The 15,443-nt window shown below is 49.8% G+C and overlaps 2 protein-coding genes across 4 annotated transcripts in view; both read left to right on the forward strand.

The window, feature by feature from the left end:
- Positions 1-11,477, forward strand: part of PRPF8 (pre-mRNA processing factor 8) — a 32,310-nt gene extending 20,833 nt beyond the window's left edge. Inside the window, exons 25-43 of the mRNA XM_045526146.1 lie at positions 1,594-1,841; positions 1,957-2,136; positions 2,346-2,481; positions 2,593-2,762; positions 2,921-3,050; positions 3,174-3,320; positions 3,504-3,664; positions 3,973-4,164; positions 4,424-4,661; positions 4,799-4,927; positions 6,354-6,467; positions 6,553-6,726; positions 7,003-7,196; positions 7,944-8,183; positions 8,281-8,422; positions 10,231-10,371; positions 10,524-10,663; positions 10,768-10,970; positions 11,152-11,477. Coding sequence (XP_045382102.1) covers positions 1,594-1,841; positions 1,957-2,136; positions 2,346-2,481; positions 2,593-2,762; positions 2,921-3,050; positions 3,174-3,320; positions 3,504-3,664; positions 3,973-4,164; positions 4,424-4,661; positions 4,799-4,927; positions 6,354-6,467; positions 6,553-6,726; positions 7,003-7,196; positions 7,944-8,183; positions 8,281-8,422; positions 10,231-10,371; positions 10,524-10,663; positions 10,768-10,970; positions 11,152-11,306 — 3,234 coding nt within the window. The 3' untranslated portion in view covers positions 11,307-11,477. The remainder of the gene's footprint in view (positions 1-1,593; positions 1,842-1,956; positions 2,137-2,345; positions 2,482-2,592; positions 2,763-2,920; positions 3,051-3,173; positions 3,321-3,503; positions 3,665-3,972; positions 4,165-4,423; positions 4,662-4,798; positions 4,928-6,353; positions 6,468-6,552; positions 6,727-7,002; positions 7,197-7,943; positions 8,184-8,280; positions 8,423-10,230; positions 10,372-10,523; positions 10,664-10,767; positions 10,971-11,151) is intronic.
- Positions 11,478-11,983: 506 nt separating this feature from the next.
- LOC123620688 (Rab interacting lysosomal protein) lies at positions 11,984-15,264 on the forward strand. 3 transcript variants are annotated; one of them, XM_045526148.1, is made up of 8 exons: positions 11,984-12,509; positions 12,584-12,677; positions 12,770-12,876; positions 12,970-13,209; positions 13,339-13,484; positions 13,860-13,982; positions 14,458-14,541; positions 14,808-15,264. In XM_045526148.1, exons 1-8 carry the CDS (start codon positions 12,282-12,284, stop codon positions 15,013-15,015), a joined length of 1,230 nt encoding a protein of 409 aa, XP_045382104.1. In that variant the 5' UTR covers positions 11,984-12,281; the 3' UTR covers positions 15,016-15,264. The 3 variants fall into 3 exon arrangements, with proteins under 3 accessions (XP_045382104.1, XP_045382105.1, XP_045382103.1); XM_045526149.1 differs by having other exon boundaries at positions 12,590-12,677; positions 12,964-13,209; XM_045526147.1 differs by having other exon boundaries at positions 11,985-12,509; positions 12,964-13,209.
- The last annotated feature ends 179 nt before the right edge of the window (positions 15,265-15,443 follow it).

The following is a 15,443-nucleotide window of genomic DNA, read 5'->3' on the forward strand; positions in this document are numbered from 1 at the left end:
TCACCCACACTGGACTACAGTGGATTGAGCTTAGCTAACTGCAGCTTTGAACTCCTGGGCTTAAGTGCTCCCACCTTAGCCTCCCAAGGAGCTAGGACTACAGGTGCGCACCACCACACCTGGCTAATTTTTTTGTTTTTTGTAGAGGTGGGGTCTCACTATTGCCCAGGCTGGTCTCAAACTCCTGGCCTCAAGTGATCTTCCTGGCTCAGCCTCCCATAGTGCTGGGATTATAGGTGTGAACCACCCTAACCAGCCATCATTAGTTTTATTTCCCCTATTTTTGATGATTTTTTTTTCCGTCCTTTTTTTTTTTTTTTTTCCTCTGCACACCCTGAGATTACTCATTGTATCTGGTCTTATTTTAACACTGTTTCTGTTGCCTCAGTTCATTTTTTTTTTTATTGAAGTGGAGTTCACATACCATAAAATTCATACTTTTAAATGTATAATTAGATGGCTTTCAGTATATCTATAAATTGTGCACCACTATCTTAATTCTATAACATTTTCATCACCCCCAAAAGAAATTCCCATTAGCGGTCTCTAATTCCTCATTCTTCCCCCTTGCCCAGTCCCTGGCAACTACTTTCTGTCTGTATAGATTTGCCTGTTGTGGACAATGTGTGGCCTTTTTTGTCTGGCTGCTTTTTCACTTAGTGTAATGTGTTTAAGGTTTGTCCATATCGTAGCATGTATCATACTTTAGTCTTTTTTTTTTTTGAGACAGAATCTTTCACTGTCACCTGGGCTACAGTGCAGTGGTATCATCATAGCTTACTGCAACCACAAACTCCTGCCTAGGCTCAAGCATTCTCCTGCCTCAGCCTCCTGAGTAGCTGGGACTGCAGCTGCTTGCCACTGCGCCCAGCTGCTTTTTCTGTTTTTTGTAGAGATGGGGTCTCACTGTTGCTCAGGCTGGTCTCAAACTCCTGGGCTCAGGCAGTCTTCCCACCTTGGTCTCCCAGAGGGCTAGGATTATAGGCGTGAGATACCACGCCTGGCCAGTTCTTTTTAAATTATTTATCTTATACCAACAAAGCAAAGGCAAAAGTAATTCAGTTCTTTTCATGGATTAGTAACATTTCATTGTATGAAAAATGCTGCATTTTGTTTATCCATTTGTAAATTGATGGACATTTGGGTTTTTGTCACTTTTTGGCTATTATATTATAAATAATGCTGCTATTAACACTTACATAGACATTTTTGTGTGTATAAATGTTGTTTTTGTTTTTCATGAGTTTGTGCCTAGGGTACAATCTTTTTTTCTGTGTTCAACCTTTTGAGGAACTGCTAGACTGTTTTCCAAAGTGGCAAAGTGCTCCATTTTACATTCCCATCAGCAGTATGTGGGGATTCCATTTTTTCCACATCCTTGTTAACACTTGTCATCTCTCTTTAATTATGTCCATCCTAATGAGTATGAAGTGGTATCTCATTGTGGTTTTGATTTCTGTATTTCCCTAATGACTCATGATGTTGAGCTCAAATCTTTCTTGAGTATTAGGGATATAACAAACTGGATTATATGGTCCCCCTCCCCACCCCTTGCAGTTCATGTATAATATACTTTCTTTCTACTATCTTTAGATTGTGAATAAGTGGAATACAGCTCTCATTGGCCTGATGACATACTTTCGGGAGGCTGTAGTGAACACCCAGGAACTCCTGGACTTGCTGGTTAAGTGTGAGAACAAGATCCAGACACGTATCAAGATTGGACTCAACTCCAAAATGCCAAGTCGCTTTCCCCCTGTTGTGTTCTACACCCCTAAGGAGTTGGGTGGACTCGGAATGCTCTCAATGGGTCATGTGCTCATTCCCCAGTCTGACCTCAGGTAGGGCTTGATTGAAAAATTATGCTAGATCTTGTTGCTTAGACCCTGAGGGAAGGGGGTATTTCTTTACTTTTAAGCTTTATTTTTTTCTAATCTTGGTTGTGCCCCAAAACAGGTGGTCTAAGCAAACAGACGTAGGTATCACACACTTTCGTTCAGGAATGAGCCATGAAGAAGACCAACTGATTCCCAACTTATACCGCTACATACAGCCATGGGAGAGTGAATTCATCGATTCCCAGCGGGTCTGGGCTGAGTATGCACTCAAGAGACAGGAGGCCATTGCCCAGAACAGGTGGGCATCTAGGAGGGCAGACCAACCCTGGGACAGGGGAAGGTGGTAAACTTTGAGTCCTGTGTAGAGTTTGGGAGCGGAGCATGCCATATTTTTCGGAGGCGAGAAGGCAGGTTCTACTCCTAACCCTAATTATCCTTGGCTAGGAAGGAATGCTAAGCTCTTCATATGAGAAAGTGTTTTGACTTTAATCTTTGTTTCTTTGGTAGACGGCTGACTTTAGAAGATCTAGAAGATTCATGGGATCGGGGCATTCCTCGAATCAATACCCTTTTCCAGAAGGACCGGCACACATTGGCTTATGATAAGGGCTGGCGTGTCCGAACTGACTTTAAGCAGTACCAGGTATGTGGAGAGAGGATAGTGGAGAGATTTTCCCTGAATCAGGAGCACCCTGGAAACCTGGGATGGTAGGTGCCTAGAAGCTTGACTCTGTCTGCCTCACTTGCCATCTAGGTTTTGAAGCAGAACCCCTTCTGGTGGACACACCAGCGGCATGATGGGAAGCTCTGGAACCTGAACAACTACCGAACGGACATGATCCAGGCCCTGGGTGGCGTGGAAGGCATTCTGGAACACACGCTCTTCAAGGGCACTTACTTCCCTACCTGGGAAGGGCTTTTCTGGTGAGGATTCTCTTCTCCTTTCACGGGGACCTATTACAACCTTTTGAGGTTGTGTGCCTTTGTCTCCTATGGTGTTTCCCAGACAGCCACTCCCAGGAAGTCAGTAGTGTGCTGGCAGATGGCAGGACATCACCTCACCTGGTTCTTCTGCTCCCCAGGGAGAAGGCCAGTGGCTTTGAGGAGTCTATGAAGTGGAAAAAGCTAACTAATGCTCAGCGATCAGGATTGAACCAGATTCCCAATCGTAGATTCACCCTCTGGTGGTCCCCAACCATCAATCGAGCCAATGTGAGTGTGATTGCTAGATGTGGGAGATGGGAAACTAAAATCAAGCTGTTTCTACTCCCTCAATTATGTTCTGAGTACCAAAGTCTCTTGATCTCTAATGCCAGATTCTCTTTTTCCTGGCAGGTATACGTAGGCTTTCAGGTGCAGCTGGACCTGACAGGTATCTTCATGCATGGCAAAATCCCCACGCTGAAGATCTCTCTCATCCAGATCTTCCGAGCTCACTTGTGGCAGAAGATCCATGAGAGCATCGTTATGGACTTGTGTCAGGTGGGCTAGAATTGACAGGAGAGGACACCACAAAAAGAGGTTATCTTGCTCTTTTGTATGTGGGCAGTGCCTCCTAGAAGCTCTGAGGATGAGACTCCTATTGCCTTATTATCTTAAATTGTACAAACCCTCATTCTAACTGGGCTTCCATAAAAATCATAACGTCTTCATCTTTGCCTTCAGGTGTTTGACCAGGAACTGGATGCACTGGAAATTGAGACAGTACAAAAGGAGACAATCCATCCCCGAAAATCCTATAAGATGAACTCTTCTTGTGCAGATATACTGCTCTTTGCTTCCTATAAGTGGAATGTCTCCCGGCCCTCACTGCTGGCTGACTCCAAGTAAGTGGCTTGTGACCCAGGTCTAGGCAGGCATCCAGGAACAACCTTAGTTTTACTGTTTTTCTAGCATTACTACTTTAGGAATTGTCCCTCTCTGCTTTTCTTTCAAACTCCATGCCAGTGCTACCCCTGGAGCTTATCAGTGCCCTCAATCAGGTCTGCTGTTTCTCTAGGGGTTTTGTTGATCTGGAACAAGCAGAGGGAGGGTGGTTTGGGGACTTGGGTGAGTGACTGGGAAGTCTTGTGGTTCTGGGGACATTAGTTATGCCCAGGGCTTCCTGGAAGCCTGACCCCCTCTCCACCCTCAGGGATGTGATGGACAGCACCACCACACAGAAGTATTGGATTGACATCCAATTGCGCTGGGGGGACTATGATTCCCATGACATTGAGCGCTACGCCCGGGCCAAGTTCCTGGACTACACCACAGACAACATGAGTATCTACCCCTCGCCCACAGGTGTACTCATAGCCATTGACTTGGCCTATAACTTGCACAGGTGAGTTGAGGCTCAGAAGCATGTATTTTCCATTAACCCCATACTTTAATGTAGTCATGCTTTTTTAGTTTGCCTGGGTGAGATGAGGTTTGGTGTTTTTCTCCTCTGGGTCACTGACTCTTTCTCTCAGCTTGTATGTACATGAGCAGACTATTGTCAGCCTGGCCAACAGTCTTTCTTCTGCTGTAGAGTTGCAATTTGCCTTGTTCCTGGGGCTGTCAGCCTGATTTAATTTTTCTTAACCCCTCCACCCTCACAGTGCCTATGGAAACTGGTTCCCGGGCAGCAAACCTCTCATACAGCAGGCCATGGCCAAGATCATGAAGGCAAACCCTGCCTTGTATGTGTTACGTGAACGGATCCGGAAAGGGCTGCAGCTCTATTCATCTGAGCCCACTGAGCCTTATCTGTCCTCTCAGAACTATGGTGAGCTCTTCTCCAACCAGATTATCTGGTTTGTGGATGACACTAATGTCTACAGAGTGACTATCCACAAGGTGAGTATTAAAAGCAGTGTAGGGGTGTGGGACTTGATATGCCTATGGGAGGGAAATAGGACAGTGTGTGTGCATATTGGGATGAAGGCAGGGTAATTGTGTCTAGGCTTTGCTAGCTAATGTAATCATTTCTTTAGACCTTTGAAGGAAATTTGACAACCAAGCCCATCAATGGGGCCATCTTCATCTTCAACCCACGCACAGGGCAGCTGTTCCTCAAGATAATCCACACATCTGTGTGGGCTGGACAGAAACGTTTGGGACAGGTGAGAAGGTTAAAGGATGAAGAGGCGATAGAACCTTGCTGCCTCTTATTCTTGAAAAGAGGGAGGCAATGAGAGAGGGAATCTGTTTTTCTTTGTTGAAACACTGAGAGCATCTCATTTAAACTTATCCTCTGAATTGCTTAATATGGGAAATATTCTCCTATAGGAGGTCCAGGAATGTGTGAGGTGCTTCATTACCAGCTGGTCTCTGCTGCCTGAATATCCCATCTCTAATCTTGAACAGGCCTACCAAAAATCATCTTTATAAAGGGAACATACATTCTTAAAGCATCACGTTTAGTAAATCTCTCTCTACCTCAAAACCTTTAGTAGCACCTTCCTTCTTGCTGAAGTATCTCTTCTTTGGCTTCGTAGGTATTTGAAATTTGGCTGGGCTATACCTTTCCAGCCATGGTTTCTCTTCCCCACCCCCCCCCACCCTTTTTTTTTTTTTTTTTTTTTTTTTTTTTTTGAGACAGAGTCTCACTTTGTCGCCCGGGCTAGAGTGCCATGGCGTCAGCCTAGCTCACAGCAACCTCAAACTCCTGAGCTCAAGCAATCCTTCTGCCTTAGCCTCCCGAGTAGCTGGGACTACAGGCATGCGCCACCATGCCTGGCTAATTTTTTCTATGTATTTTTAGTTGTCCAGCTAATTTCTTTCTATTGTTTAGTAGAGAAAGGGTCTCGCTCTTGTTCAGGCTGGTCTTGAACTCCTGAGCTCAAACGATCCTCCCACCTTGGCCTCCCAGAGTGCTAGGATTACAGGCATGAGCTACCGCGCCCGGCCCACAGTCTTATCTCTTAAGACTTATTTCTTTGTGCAGTGTTCTTTTTTATTTGTTTGATTTTGAGAGAGTCTTGTTCTGTTGCCTGGGCTAGAGTGCCATGGCATCAGCCTAGCTCACAGCAGCCTCCAACTCCTAGGCTCAAGTGATCCTCCTGCCCCAGCCTCCTGAGTAGCCGGGACTACAGGCATGCACCACCACACACCCAGCTAATTTTTCTATTTTTAGTAGAGACAGTGTCTCACTCTTGCTTAGGCTGGTCTTGAACTCCTGAGATCAGGTGATCCTCCCACCTTGACCTCCCAGAGTGCTAGGATCACAGGCTTGAGTCACTGCACCCACCATGTGCAGTGTTTTATGATCCTATTAGCCTTAATTTCTTTTGTTTCTGAACTCCTATAATGCAGTAAATGGTTTAGCACATAATCATATACTGGTTTGTGGTATTATCTATATTGTATAGGTTGAAAAACCCTCTTGAGGAAAAGACCATCTGACGCTTTTTCTACCTTCTGACTGCCTAACATTGAACACCAGTGTTCAACAGAAACAGTTAGATTATTTCAAGACTAAGATCTTCTGTTCTAGTTGATCTGGGACAGTAGCAACTCAATTTCCATTTTCTTCTCTCCTGTTTTTAGTTAGCTAAGTGGAAGACAGCTGAGGAGGTGGCTGCCCTGATCCGATCTCTGCCTGTGGAAGAGCAGCCCAAGCAGATCATTGTCACCAGGAAGGGCATGCTGGATCCATTGGAGGTAAGAGGATGGTGGACAAGGTAGAAGAAAGGAGGCCTGAGACATCTAGGCTCTGTTTCTAATCTTGGACTTGATCTTGTCGTAGGTGCACTTGCTGGACTTCCCCAATATCGTAATCAAAGGATCAGAGCTCCAGCTCCCTTTCCAGGCTTGCCTCAAGGTGGAAAAGTTTGGGGATCTAATTCTCAAAGCCACTGAGCCCCAGATGGTGCTCTTCAACCTCTATGATGACTGGCTCAAGACTATTTCATCTTACACGGTATGAAGCCACCTCAGGAAGAGAGAGGGTCACTCTAAGAGGAGTGGGTTTAGGGTTAGGAGAAGATCTTGTACCTTAGGTTTTCCCACAGGCTGCTTTAATGGGGCCATTTTCACATTTTCATTCTGTGGATGGGGCACAAACTCACGCTCATGGCGGGGATTGGAACCTTGGAGTTTAAAATCCATTCTTGGGTTTCCTGAAAGGATAGGATAGAGAAAAAGGGGAGAGCCTCAAACAGCTAACTTGCCCCCACTCTTCCAAATCTCCTCCCAGGCTTTCTCCCGACTCATCCTGATTCTTCGTGCCCTGCATGTGAACAATGACCGGGCAAAGGTGATCCTGAAACCAGATAAGACTACTATTACAGAACCACACCACATCTGGCCTACTCTGACTGATGAGGAGTGGATCAAGGTGGAGGTGCAGCTTAAGGATCTTATCTTGGCTGACTATGGCAAGAAAAACAAGTGAGCAGTGGTGCTGGGGAGACAGATGGGAGGTCCAAAAAGGGTCAAGTGGGTGGCTCAGTATATGGCTTCTGGGGTTTTGAAACATTTAGGCTCAGAAGTTTCTCAAGAAATTATCTTAGAGATGCCTATGGAAGAGTGCTAGGCAGCATCTTCAGATAGCATAGAAAGTCTGTGTTTCAGGGCTTCACTGTGGCTCTTGGCCATTGTGTCTCAGTGGAGGCACTGTTGCCATTTTGAGCAGGGCATTTCTTTACTGTCCATATATTACAGGAAGTCTTAACATCCTGGACCGCGTGTACCACTGCTGATAGCACTCTCACACCTTCTTGCCTTCCCCTCCCTCCTTCCCTGCCATCATGGCAACCAAAAATGTCCATAGATTTTCAAATACCCCCTCCGGTGACTGACAGTACCTCCTCTGATAACCAGTATTCTATGGTTTCTGGTGTTTCCATTTTTGAGAATTGTCCTGAGCCAGGGAAGTTCTTGTCAAGGAAGAGTGGGAGTTAAGGATGGTGACTAGCTAGAAGGTACACATGCAGAATGCCATCCTGCTTGCGATCTAATGAATCTTAGAGACGTATTTGTGCATCTCCACTTCACACTTCCTTTAGAAGTGTCACTTGAGGATTGTCTGGGACAAGAATATGGGCTGCCCTGTCCTACCAAGTTATACCTTTGCCATTGAAGCAGAAGTGACCAAGGGGAAGGGATCCTTGTGGTGTAACCACACTGTCTCCACAGTGTGAACGTAGCATCACTGACACAATCAGAAATTCGAGACATCATCTTGGGTATGGAGATCTCAGCACCATCACAGCAGCGGCAGCAGATAGCCGAGATTGAGAAGCAGACCAAGGAACAGTCACAGCTGACTGCAACACAGACTCGCACTGTCAACAAGCATGGTGACGAGATCATCACCTCTACCACCAGCAACTACGAGACCCAGACTTTCTCGTCGAAGACTGAATGGAGGGTCAGGTACTGTAAAGGGCAAGAGGGTAGGGATGGAAGGGCTTGCTGGCACTGCCTAAGGTGGTTGGGCTGAGAGATGCTGACATTCCCTACTTGGTTTTAGGGCCATCTCTGCTGCCAACCTGCACTTAAGGACCAATCACATCTATGTTTCATCTGATGACATCAAGGAGACTGGTTACACATATATCCTTCCCAAGAATGTGCTTAAGAAGTTCATCTGTATATCTGACCTTCGGGCCCAAGTAAGTAAATGTGCTCAACTAGTTCACCACAGCGTGTATCCAACATATTATGTGTCTAAAATTCACCTGAGATTTCCTGGAACTTGAAATGCTGGTTTCAAGATTCATGAACGAATAACTATACAAGGATAGCCAAAACATTGAGGAGGATTTTGGCTCCCAGGAGACATCAAAACATAAGGCTGTGGCAATTAAGAGAATGTAGTAAATGTAGTATTGGCCTAAAAGTTATTGGAAGAGAATAGCATATAGTCAGAAATAGATTCTTATGTATGTAGTACATTCATGTTTGTGGACTAAAGATGTCTTATGATATTGAAACAATTGGAAAAAGGCTAGATCCCTGCCTCACACCACTTATAAAAATCTAGGTATAGTGAAAAATCTATAAAATACTAAACTATAGAGTATTAGAAGAAAATATTTCCGACCTTAGTTTTGGGATAGCCTTCTTAAAAAAGACCAAAACCATAATCAAAATGAATAACTTGTAGGCCGGGCGTGGTGGCTCACACCTGTAATCCTAGCACTCTGGGAGGCCGAGGCAGGCGGATCATTTGAGCTCAGGAGTTCGAGACCAGCCTGAGCAAGAGCAAGACCCCATCTCTACTAAAAATAGAAAGAAATTAGCTGGACAACTAAAAATATATATAGAAAAAATTGGCCAGGCATGGTGGTGCATGCCTGTAGTCCCAGCTACTCGGGAGGCTGAGGCAGGAGGATCGCTTGAGCCCAGGAGTTTGAGGTTGCTGTGAGCTAGGCTGACGCCACGGCACTCTAGCCCAGGCAACAGAGTGAGACTCTGTCTCAAAAAAAAAAAAAGTTAATAACTTGTAAATGATAAAGTTTACTGCAAAAAACAAAAACAGAAAAATACTTTAAGAGATAGTGGATTAGTGTAGAGAATAAGAAATTCTCAAGTTGATTTTAAAAAAGAATCATCTGTAGAAAAATGAGCAAAGAATATGAAAAGGTAGTTCAGAAAAAGAACTGCAAATGGCTAATATAATTTGAAAATATGCTCAAACTTTATCAGAGATGTTCATATTTTAGAAAACACCATTTTGTGGCCATCAGGTTAGCAAATTTGAAAAGGTTGTTAATATCCTGTGTGGATGAGTTTACAAGAAACAATTCCTCTTACTTTGTTAATGGCAGCATAAAATTTAAAATACCACCTAGTGGGCTGGGCACAGTTGCCCATGTATGTAATCTCAGCACTTTGGGAATCCAAGAGTTAAGACCAGACTGGGTAACATAGTGACACCCCATCTCTACAATAAATAAATGAGCTGTGTGTGGTGGCACACACCTGTAGTCCCATCTACTTGGGAGGCTGAGGCAGGAGGATTGCTTGCGCCCAGGAGATAAAGGCTGCAGTGACCTATGATTGCACCACTGCACTGCATGCAGCCTGGGCAACAGCGAGACCCTTTCTCTAAAAAATAAAATGCCACCTAGTGCTGATTTTACAGATGTGTTTAGCTTGTGAAAATTTATTAAGCTATATGCTTTGTGCCCATTTGTTGATGGACACTATGTTTAATTATCAACTGAGGAGCTCATGAACAGTGTAGATTGCTGAACACCACCCAGGAGATTCTGATGTGGTTAAGCCTGGGATGAGGTCCATGTTAAAAGCATTTTTAACAAGCACCTCAGGTGATTCTGATGCAGGTGTTCTGACCACATTTTGAGAAATGCTGTCCGTGTTCTTAGGGGAGGGAAGGGAACAAAGGGCCGACAGCCCAGACTTTGAACTAGTACTAGGAATAAATAGTTTTGGTTCCTGACCCCTTTGTCTCCAGATTGCAGGGTACCTGTATGGGGTGAGCCCACCAGATAACCCTCAGGTGAAGGAGATCCGCTGCATCGTGATGGTACCACAGTGGGGCACTCATCAGACTGTGCACTTGCCTAGCCAGCTGCCCCAGCATGAGTACCTCAAGGTAAGTGGTGGTGACAGATCTTGGGAATGTGAGAGAACTGGGGCTTTCTGCTGTCAGAGAGGTGGAAGAAAGGCAGGCATGTTACTCTCATGGGTGGGATTGCTATCTGCCGATGGGATTCTGAACAGCTGTCTACTGCTCTTTGCCTATAGGAGATGGAGCCCTTAGGTTGGATCCACACTCAGCCCAATGAGTCTCCCCAGTTATCACCCCAGGATGTCACCACCCATGCCAAGATCATGGCTGACAACCCATCTTGGGATGGCGAGAAGACCATTATCATCACTTGCAGGTGGGCTTGAGCCCACTTGGGAGGAAGTATGGTGGGGTAGGCATTGCAGGCCAAGGCCCCAAATGATGGCCTGAACTCTTACTCTGTCCTCATTCCTCCCGCAGCTTCACACCAGGGTCCTGCACACTGACAGCCTACAAGCTCACCCCCAGTGGCTATGAATGGGGCCGTCAGAACACAGATAAGGGCAACAACCCCAAGGGCTACCTACCCTCACACTATGAGAGGGTCCAGATGTTGCTGTCAGACCGCTTCCTTGGCTTCTTCATGGTCCCTGCCCAGTCTTCGTGGAACTACAACTTTATGGGTACGTGGGCTGTATGTATTTATGTGTAAGTGGGGGGAGAACAGAAAAGAGGGGATGGTGTTGGGGATAATGTTAGACCATCACTCTTAGCTCTTGGGGCCTGACTCTGGCTTGGAGATGGCCCAGGCTGCATGAGGCAGGTGGACCCTTGTTAACATTTGATGTCTCCTTCTCCCCTAAGGTGTCCGGCACGATCCTAACATGAAATATGAGCTACAGCTGGCAAACCCCAAAGAGTTCTACCACGAGGTGCACAGACCCTCCCATTTCCTCAACTTTGCCCTCCTGCAGGAGGGTGAGGTCTACTCTGCGGACCGCGAGGACCTATATGCGTAGTTGTTCCCTTACCTCCTGCTTCAGACTCCCTAGAGGCTGGAGCCTCTTAGGCCCCACAGACAAGCTGGTGACATTCAGCAGCTTGGTCCCTTTCCCCTCTGTATTGTGCTTACTGTGTTGATCTGATGGCTTGTAATTGTGAACAAAATATAATAAATTTTGTATAAATAGTTTGGGGGCTGTTTTTTCCCCCTGAGCTCAAATTCTGGATGTAGGTCTGGGTAGGTTTGGCAGATTGACTAGGACAGTTCACAGCAAGGTGCTGGGCTCAGCCTTGACAAGGGGATACGAGGCCCCCTCCCTGTTCAGGGCTTTGGGGCTAGATGTCCCCTAGACTCAGGGAGCTGAGGTGGGGTCAGACTTTCACACTCCTGCTACCTCAACCACATTTGCTGGTTTCCTTCCAAAATACTGTACTTGGCAAATCATTACGCCTTTCAACCTCTCTGGGTCTAGGTGTGCCCTGCAGCTGTGGTACCCAGCCCAGCCCCTTTTAAAGCTTCCTGAGTCACTCTCAGTCAAGGAAACAAACACGAGTGGACAGTCTGGCTGCCCCGTGCCAGTCAGAGGCCAGTGACTAGCCTCGTACCTGTCACCTCTTGCCTGGAGTGGTTGGCTGCCAAGTTGCCCTCGTGACTCCAAACACGGGGGTGGAGCCTGGATAGGGCACTGTGGGGAGGGCTTGACCTAAGTGACCACTTACAGCCCTGAGCCTCTTCAATGACTGGCTGGAAGCTGGCTGTCCTGTTTCCTGTGACCTTGGGGATTGAACAGGACAGGGCCCTGGGGGCCTAAGGACTATCTCCCTTCCCTACGCCTTTTCCCTTAATCGCTCCTGCCCCACTCCCTGTCGCTTCTACGCCGCCACTACTGTCCTAATCTGCTTCCTGGGCGGAACTGTTTGGGTTTTTCCCGTCCTAGCCGCGGGGGTGGGGGGGTGGTGGGGTTAGTCATAGCCCCAGGCCTTTGGGGGACATGGAGCCCAGGAGGGCGGCGCCTGGAGCACAGGGCTGGGGGCCTCGAGTGGCAGCAGGGTCGGGGACGTCCGCAGAGCTCGTGTACCATCTTGCGGGGGCCCTGGGCACTGAACTGCAAGAGCTGGCGCGCCGTTTCGGGCCGGAGGCGGCGGCCGGGCTAGTGCCGCTGGTGGTGCGGGCGCTGGAACTCATGGAAAAGGCTGCGGTGGGGCCGGCCCCGGACTCGGTGAGTCACTGCCCCCCTCCCTTCGCCACCCACGAGGCCGGCGGGGCCGAACCCTGAGACCTGGGCCTCCCCAGCTGCAGGTGTCGGCGCAGCAGGCCGAACTGGAGCTGCGGAGGCTGCGGGAGGAGAACGAGCACCTCCGCAGGGAGCTGCGCGCTGGGCCACAGGGTGAGTGCAGGCCCCGGCCAGGACGAGGGTGGCTGGTGGCCGGCTCGAGGCCGCCCCTCCGCGGGCCGCCGCTTAGAACGCCCCTTCCTTAGAGGAGCGCGCGCTGCTGCGACAGCTCAAGGAGGTGACGGACCGACAGCGGGACGAACTCCGTGCGCACAACCGGGACCTGCAGCAGCGCAGCCAGGAGACCGAGGCGGTGAGGGCGGGGCGGCGAGCGGGGGCGGGGCTCCGTCGGGCCCTGGGCGCCCTGCCCGCCAGCCCTCACCTCCTGCTCCGCCCCCAGTTGCAGGAGCAGCTGCAGCGCCTCCTGCTGGTGAATGCAGAGTTGCGGCGCAAGCTGGCAGCCGTGCAGACCCAGCTGCGCGCCACGCAGGACCGCGAGAAGGAGCGCGAGCAGTCCCGCGAAGGTGCCCTCGAGCCGGCTAAAGAGCGGGCGCGGGGCCAGGCCGGGGGCCCCGGGTGCGAGCAGAGACAGGAGCCCGAACGGGCGGCCGTTGGCGTAGGAGCCCCGGGGATCCCTGAGGACCCAGTGAGTGCCGAATGAGGGCAGGGACCCATCCCAGTACTCGGTATCTGGCACTCGAGTGGGCACTTGGGCAAGGTTTGCTTTGCACCTCCTCTAGAGGTCCTGGACCCTCTGACCATGCCTGTCCCGCAGGAGGCGGCCACCCAGCAGCCATGGCACCCCTCGGAGGCAGGGCAGTGCAGGTTCAGTCGGGAGGAGCTCGAACAGATTCTTCAGGAGCGGAATGAACTCAAAGCCAACGTGTTCCTGCTCAAGGAGGAGTTGGCCTACTTCCAGCGGTGAGGGCTCCGGGAAGCTGAGGGAGCTCCACTCACATCTGTTCCTGGGCCTCAGATCCCCCCACCTCATTTTTTGGTTCATTGATGTATCCACAGTGACCTGTGCCAGGCCCTGCCCTGGGCACTGGGAGGACATGAATTACACAGCCCCTGCTCTCGGGGAACTTCATCCAAACAGGGGAGAGGGTCACAGCAGCAGCAGCAGGGATTTCCCAGGAGGGGTGCCACCTTAGCTAAGTCAGTGTGAGGGGGTCAGCAAGGCAGAGTGTTTCAGGTGTTTCGAGGGGGGACAACATGCCCAAGTACTTGGGGTGATACCTACTGTTGGCATCTCCACCGCTTTCTCCATGCCCCTGCCCCTGCCCTCTTCTTTAGGGAGCTGCTCACAGACCACCGGGTCCCTGAGCTTTTGCTCGAAGCCATGAAGGTGGCTGTCAGGAAGCAGCGGAAGAAGATCAAAGCCAAGATGTTAGGGACACCAGAGGAAGCAGAGAGCAGGTATGTCCCTGCCTGCATTCCCACTGAGTGAGCCCCCCCCCCATTCTGCTGAGCCTGATGACCCAGGCTGGTCACCCCCCCGAGCCTGTGTCCAGCCTGCCACCCTTCCCTCTGGATCACACTGCTCCCTCGTGCCCTGCCTGTGGTACATCCCGCTGAAGAAATCTGCTAATGCTGCTTCTCCACGTTGGTTATTCGGTAACCTGCCCTGGCTGGGTCTGAGTGCTCCTAGAGGGGTGAGACCATAGCTGCAGCCGCGTCAAGGGCCTGCTGTCTGGCAAGTTATAAAATGAAAGCCTCAAGATGTCCTGCATCTTTCCAGTGTCTCCTTCTTTTCCAGCCTTGTGGGCTCTGCAGTCACTCTGTCCTCCCCCTGCTGCTTCTGGGGGCCTGGCAGAAGGCCTAACATGATCCTGACTCCAGTCATCCCCAGGGCCTTGATAAATGGCCCTCACATCTCTCTCCTCTGTTTCAGTGACGAAGTGGATGGCTCATGGCTCCTGCTCACCAGCGATAAGGGAGACCACTCCCCACCCCCTGAGTCCAGAATACGGAGTTTGTATGTTGGGGGTGGGGGAAGGGCAAGAGTGGGGGGTGGAGGAAGGGCCCCCCCGGTTCTTCTCAGTGCCCCCTTTCCCTTTGCTGCCTGTCACCCTGCTGCCCTGGGCTCTAAACACACCCTCTCCTCCTGCTTCTCTGGCCCTGGTCCTGGTCCTCCCCATTTCTGCATGCTGCCCTTCCTTCCCTCTCTGTCTTTTGCCCTCAGCCCATGTCCTTGACCTCTCTGGCTTTCTGTCATAGAGTGCCTCTTGGCTCTCTCCCCAGCTTTGGCCCATGGTATCAGGGTGAAGCAGAGGCTCCCAAAGCTGAGACCAGCAGCGGCGCTCCCAGCAAGCTAGGGGGAAAAGAGGAGGCCTCCCTGCAACCTCACTCGGAGCCTGTGGGGAGCCCTACAACCCCCAGCCCTGACCAGCCCTGCTCTGCTCCTGATAAACATCTTTGTCTAGGAGCCTCAGCTGCCCCAGAGGCCTGACTTTGGGTGTGGGTGGATGTGTGACCTCAGATGGGGACAGGGGTCCCTCCTTCGCAGCACTGCCCAGAGCTCTTCCCAATCCCGGCTTGCACCAAGGCACGATGAGGACTGCACCTGCTTCCCTTCTCTGCACCGGGCCTCTGGGGCCAGATACGAAAGGATGTCCTGAGTCTCAGCTTCCCCATCCCAGGGGTTTGTGCAGATGGCCTGAGCTAATGTAATAAAGCAACTGTGCATAATACCCAGAAATGGTTCCATGTCTGTCTGTCAGGGGCCTGTCCCCACCTCCCAGCTCTGGCAGGAGCAGAGGAAGGCTGAGGGTTCCCCACAGGGTGTCCTTGGTCCGTCACTGGGTGGGAGGCCTCTCCCAGCTGTGACTGCACTTTGGGACTTCGGCCTGATGGACAGCCTGGCTTCCGCCCTCACAC

Source organism: Lemur catta, chromosome 15 (genome assembly GCF_020740605.2).
Source record: "Lemur catta isolate mLemCat1 chromosome 15, mLemCat1.pri, whole genome shotgun sequence".
Taxonomy (NCBI): domain Eukaryota; kingdom Metazoa; phylum Chordata; class Mammalia; order Primates; family Lemuridae; genus Lemur; species Lemur catta.

Bases quoted from the DNA above. Each gene is read 5' to 3' on its own strand.
- LOC123620688 (XM_045526147.1), top strand. From the start codon at position 12,282: ATGGAGCCCAGGAGGGCGGCGCCTGGAGCACAGGGCTGGGGGCCTCGA. The intron at 12,678-12,769 runs GTGAGTGCAGGC...CCCCTTCCTTAG, and splicing joins GCTGCGCGCTGGGCCACAGG to AGGAGCGCGCGCTGCTGCGA. The intron at 14,542-14,807 runs GTATGTTGGGGG...CTCTCTCCCCAG, and splicing joins GAGTCCAGAATACGGAGTTT to CTTTGGCCCATGGTATCAGG.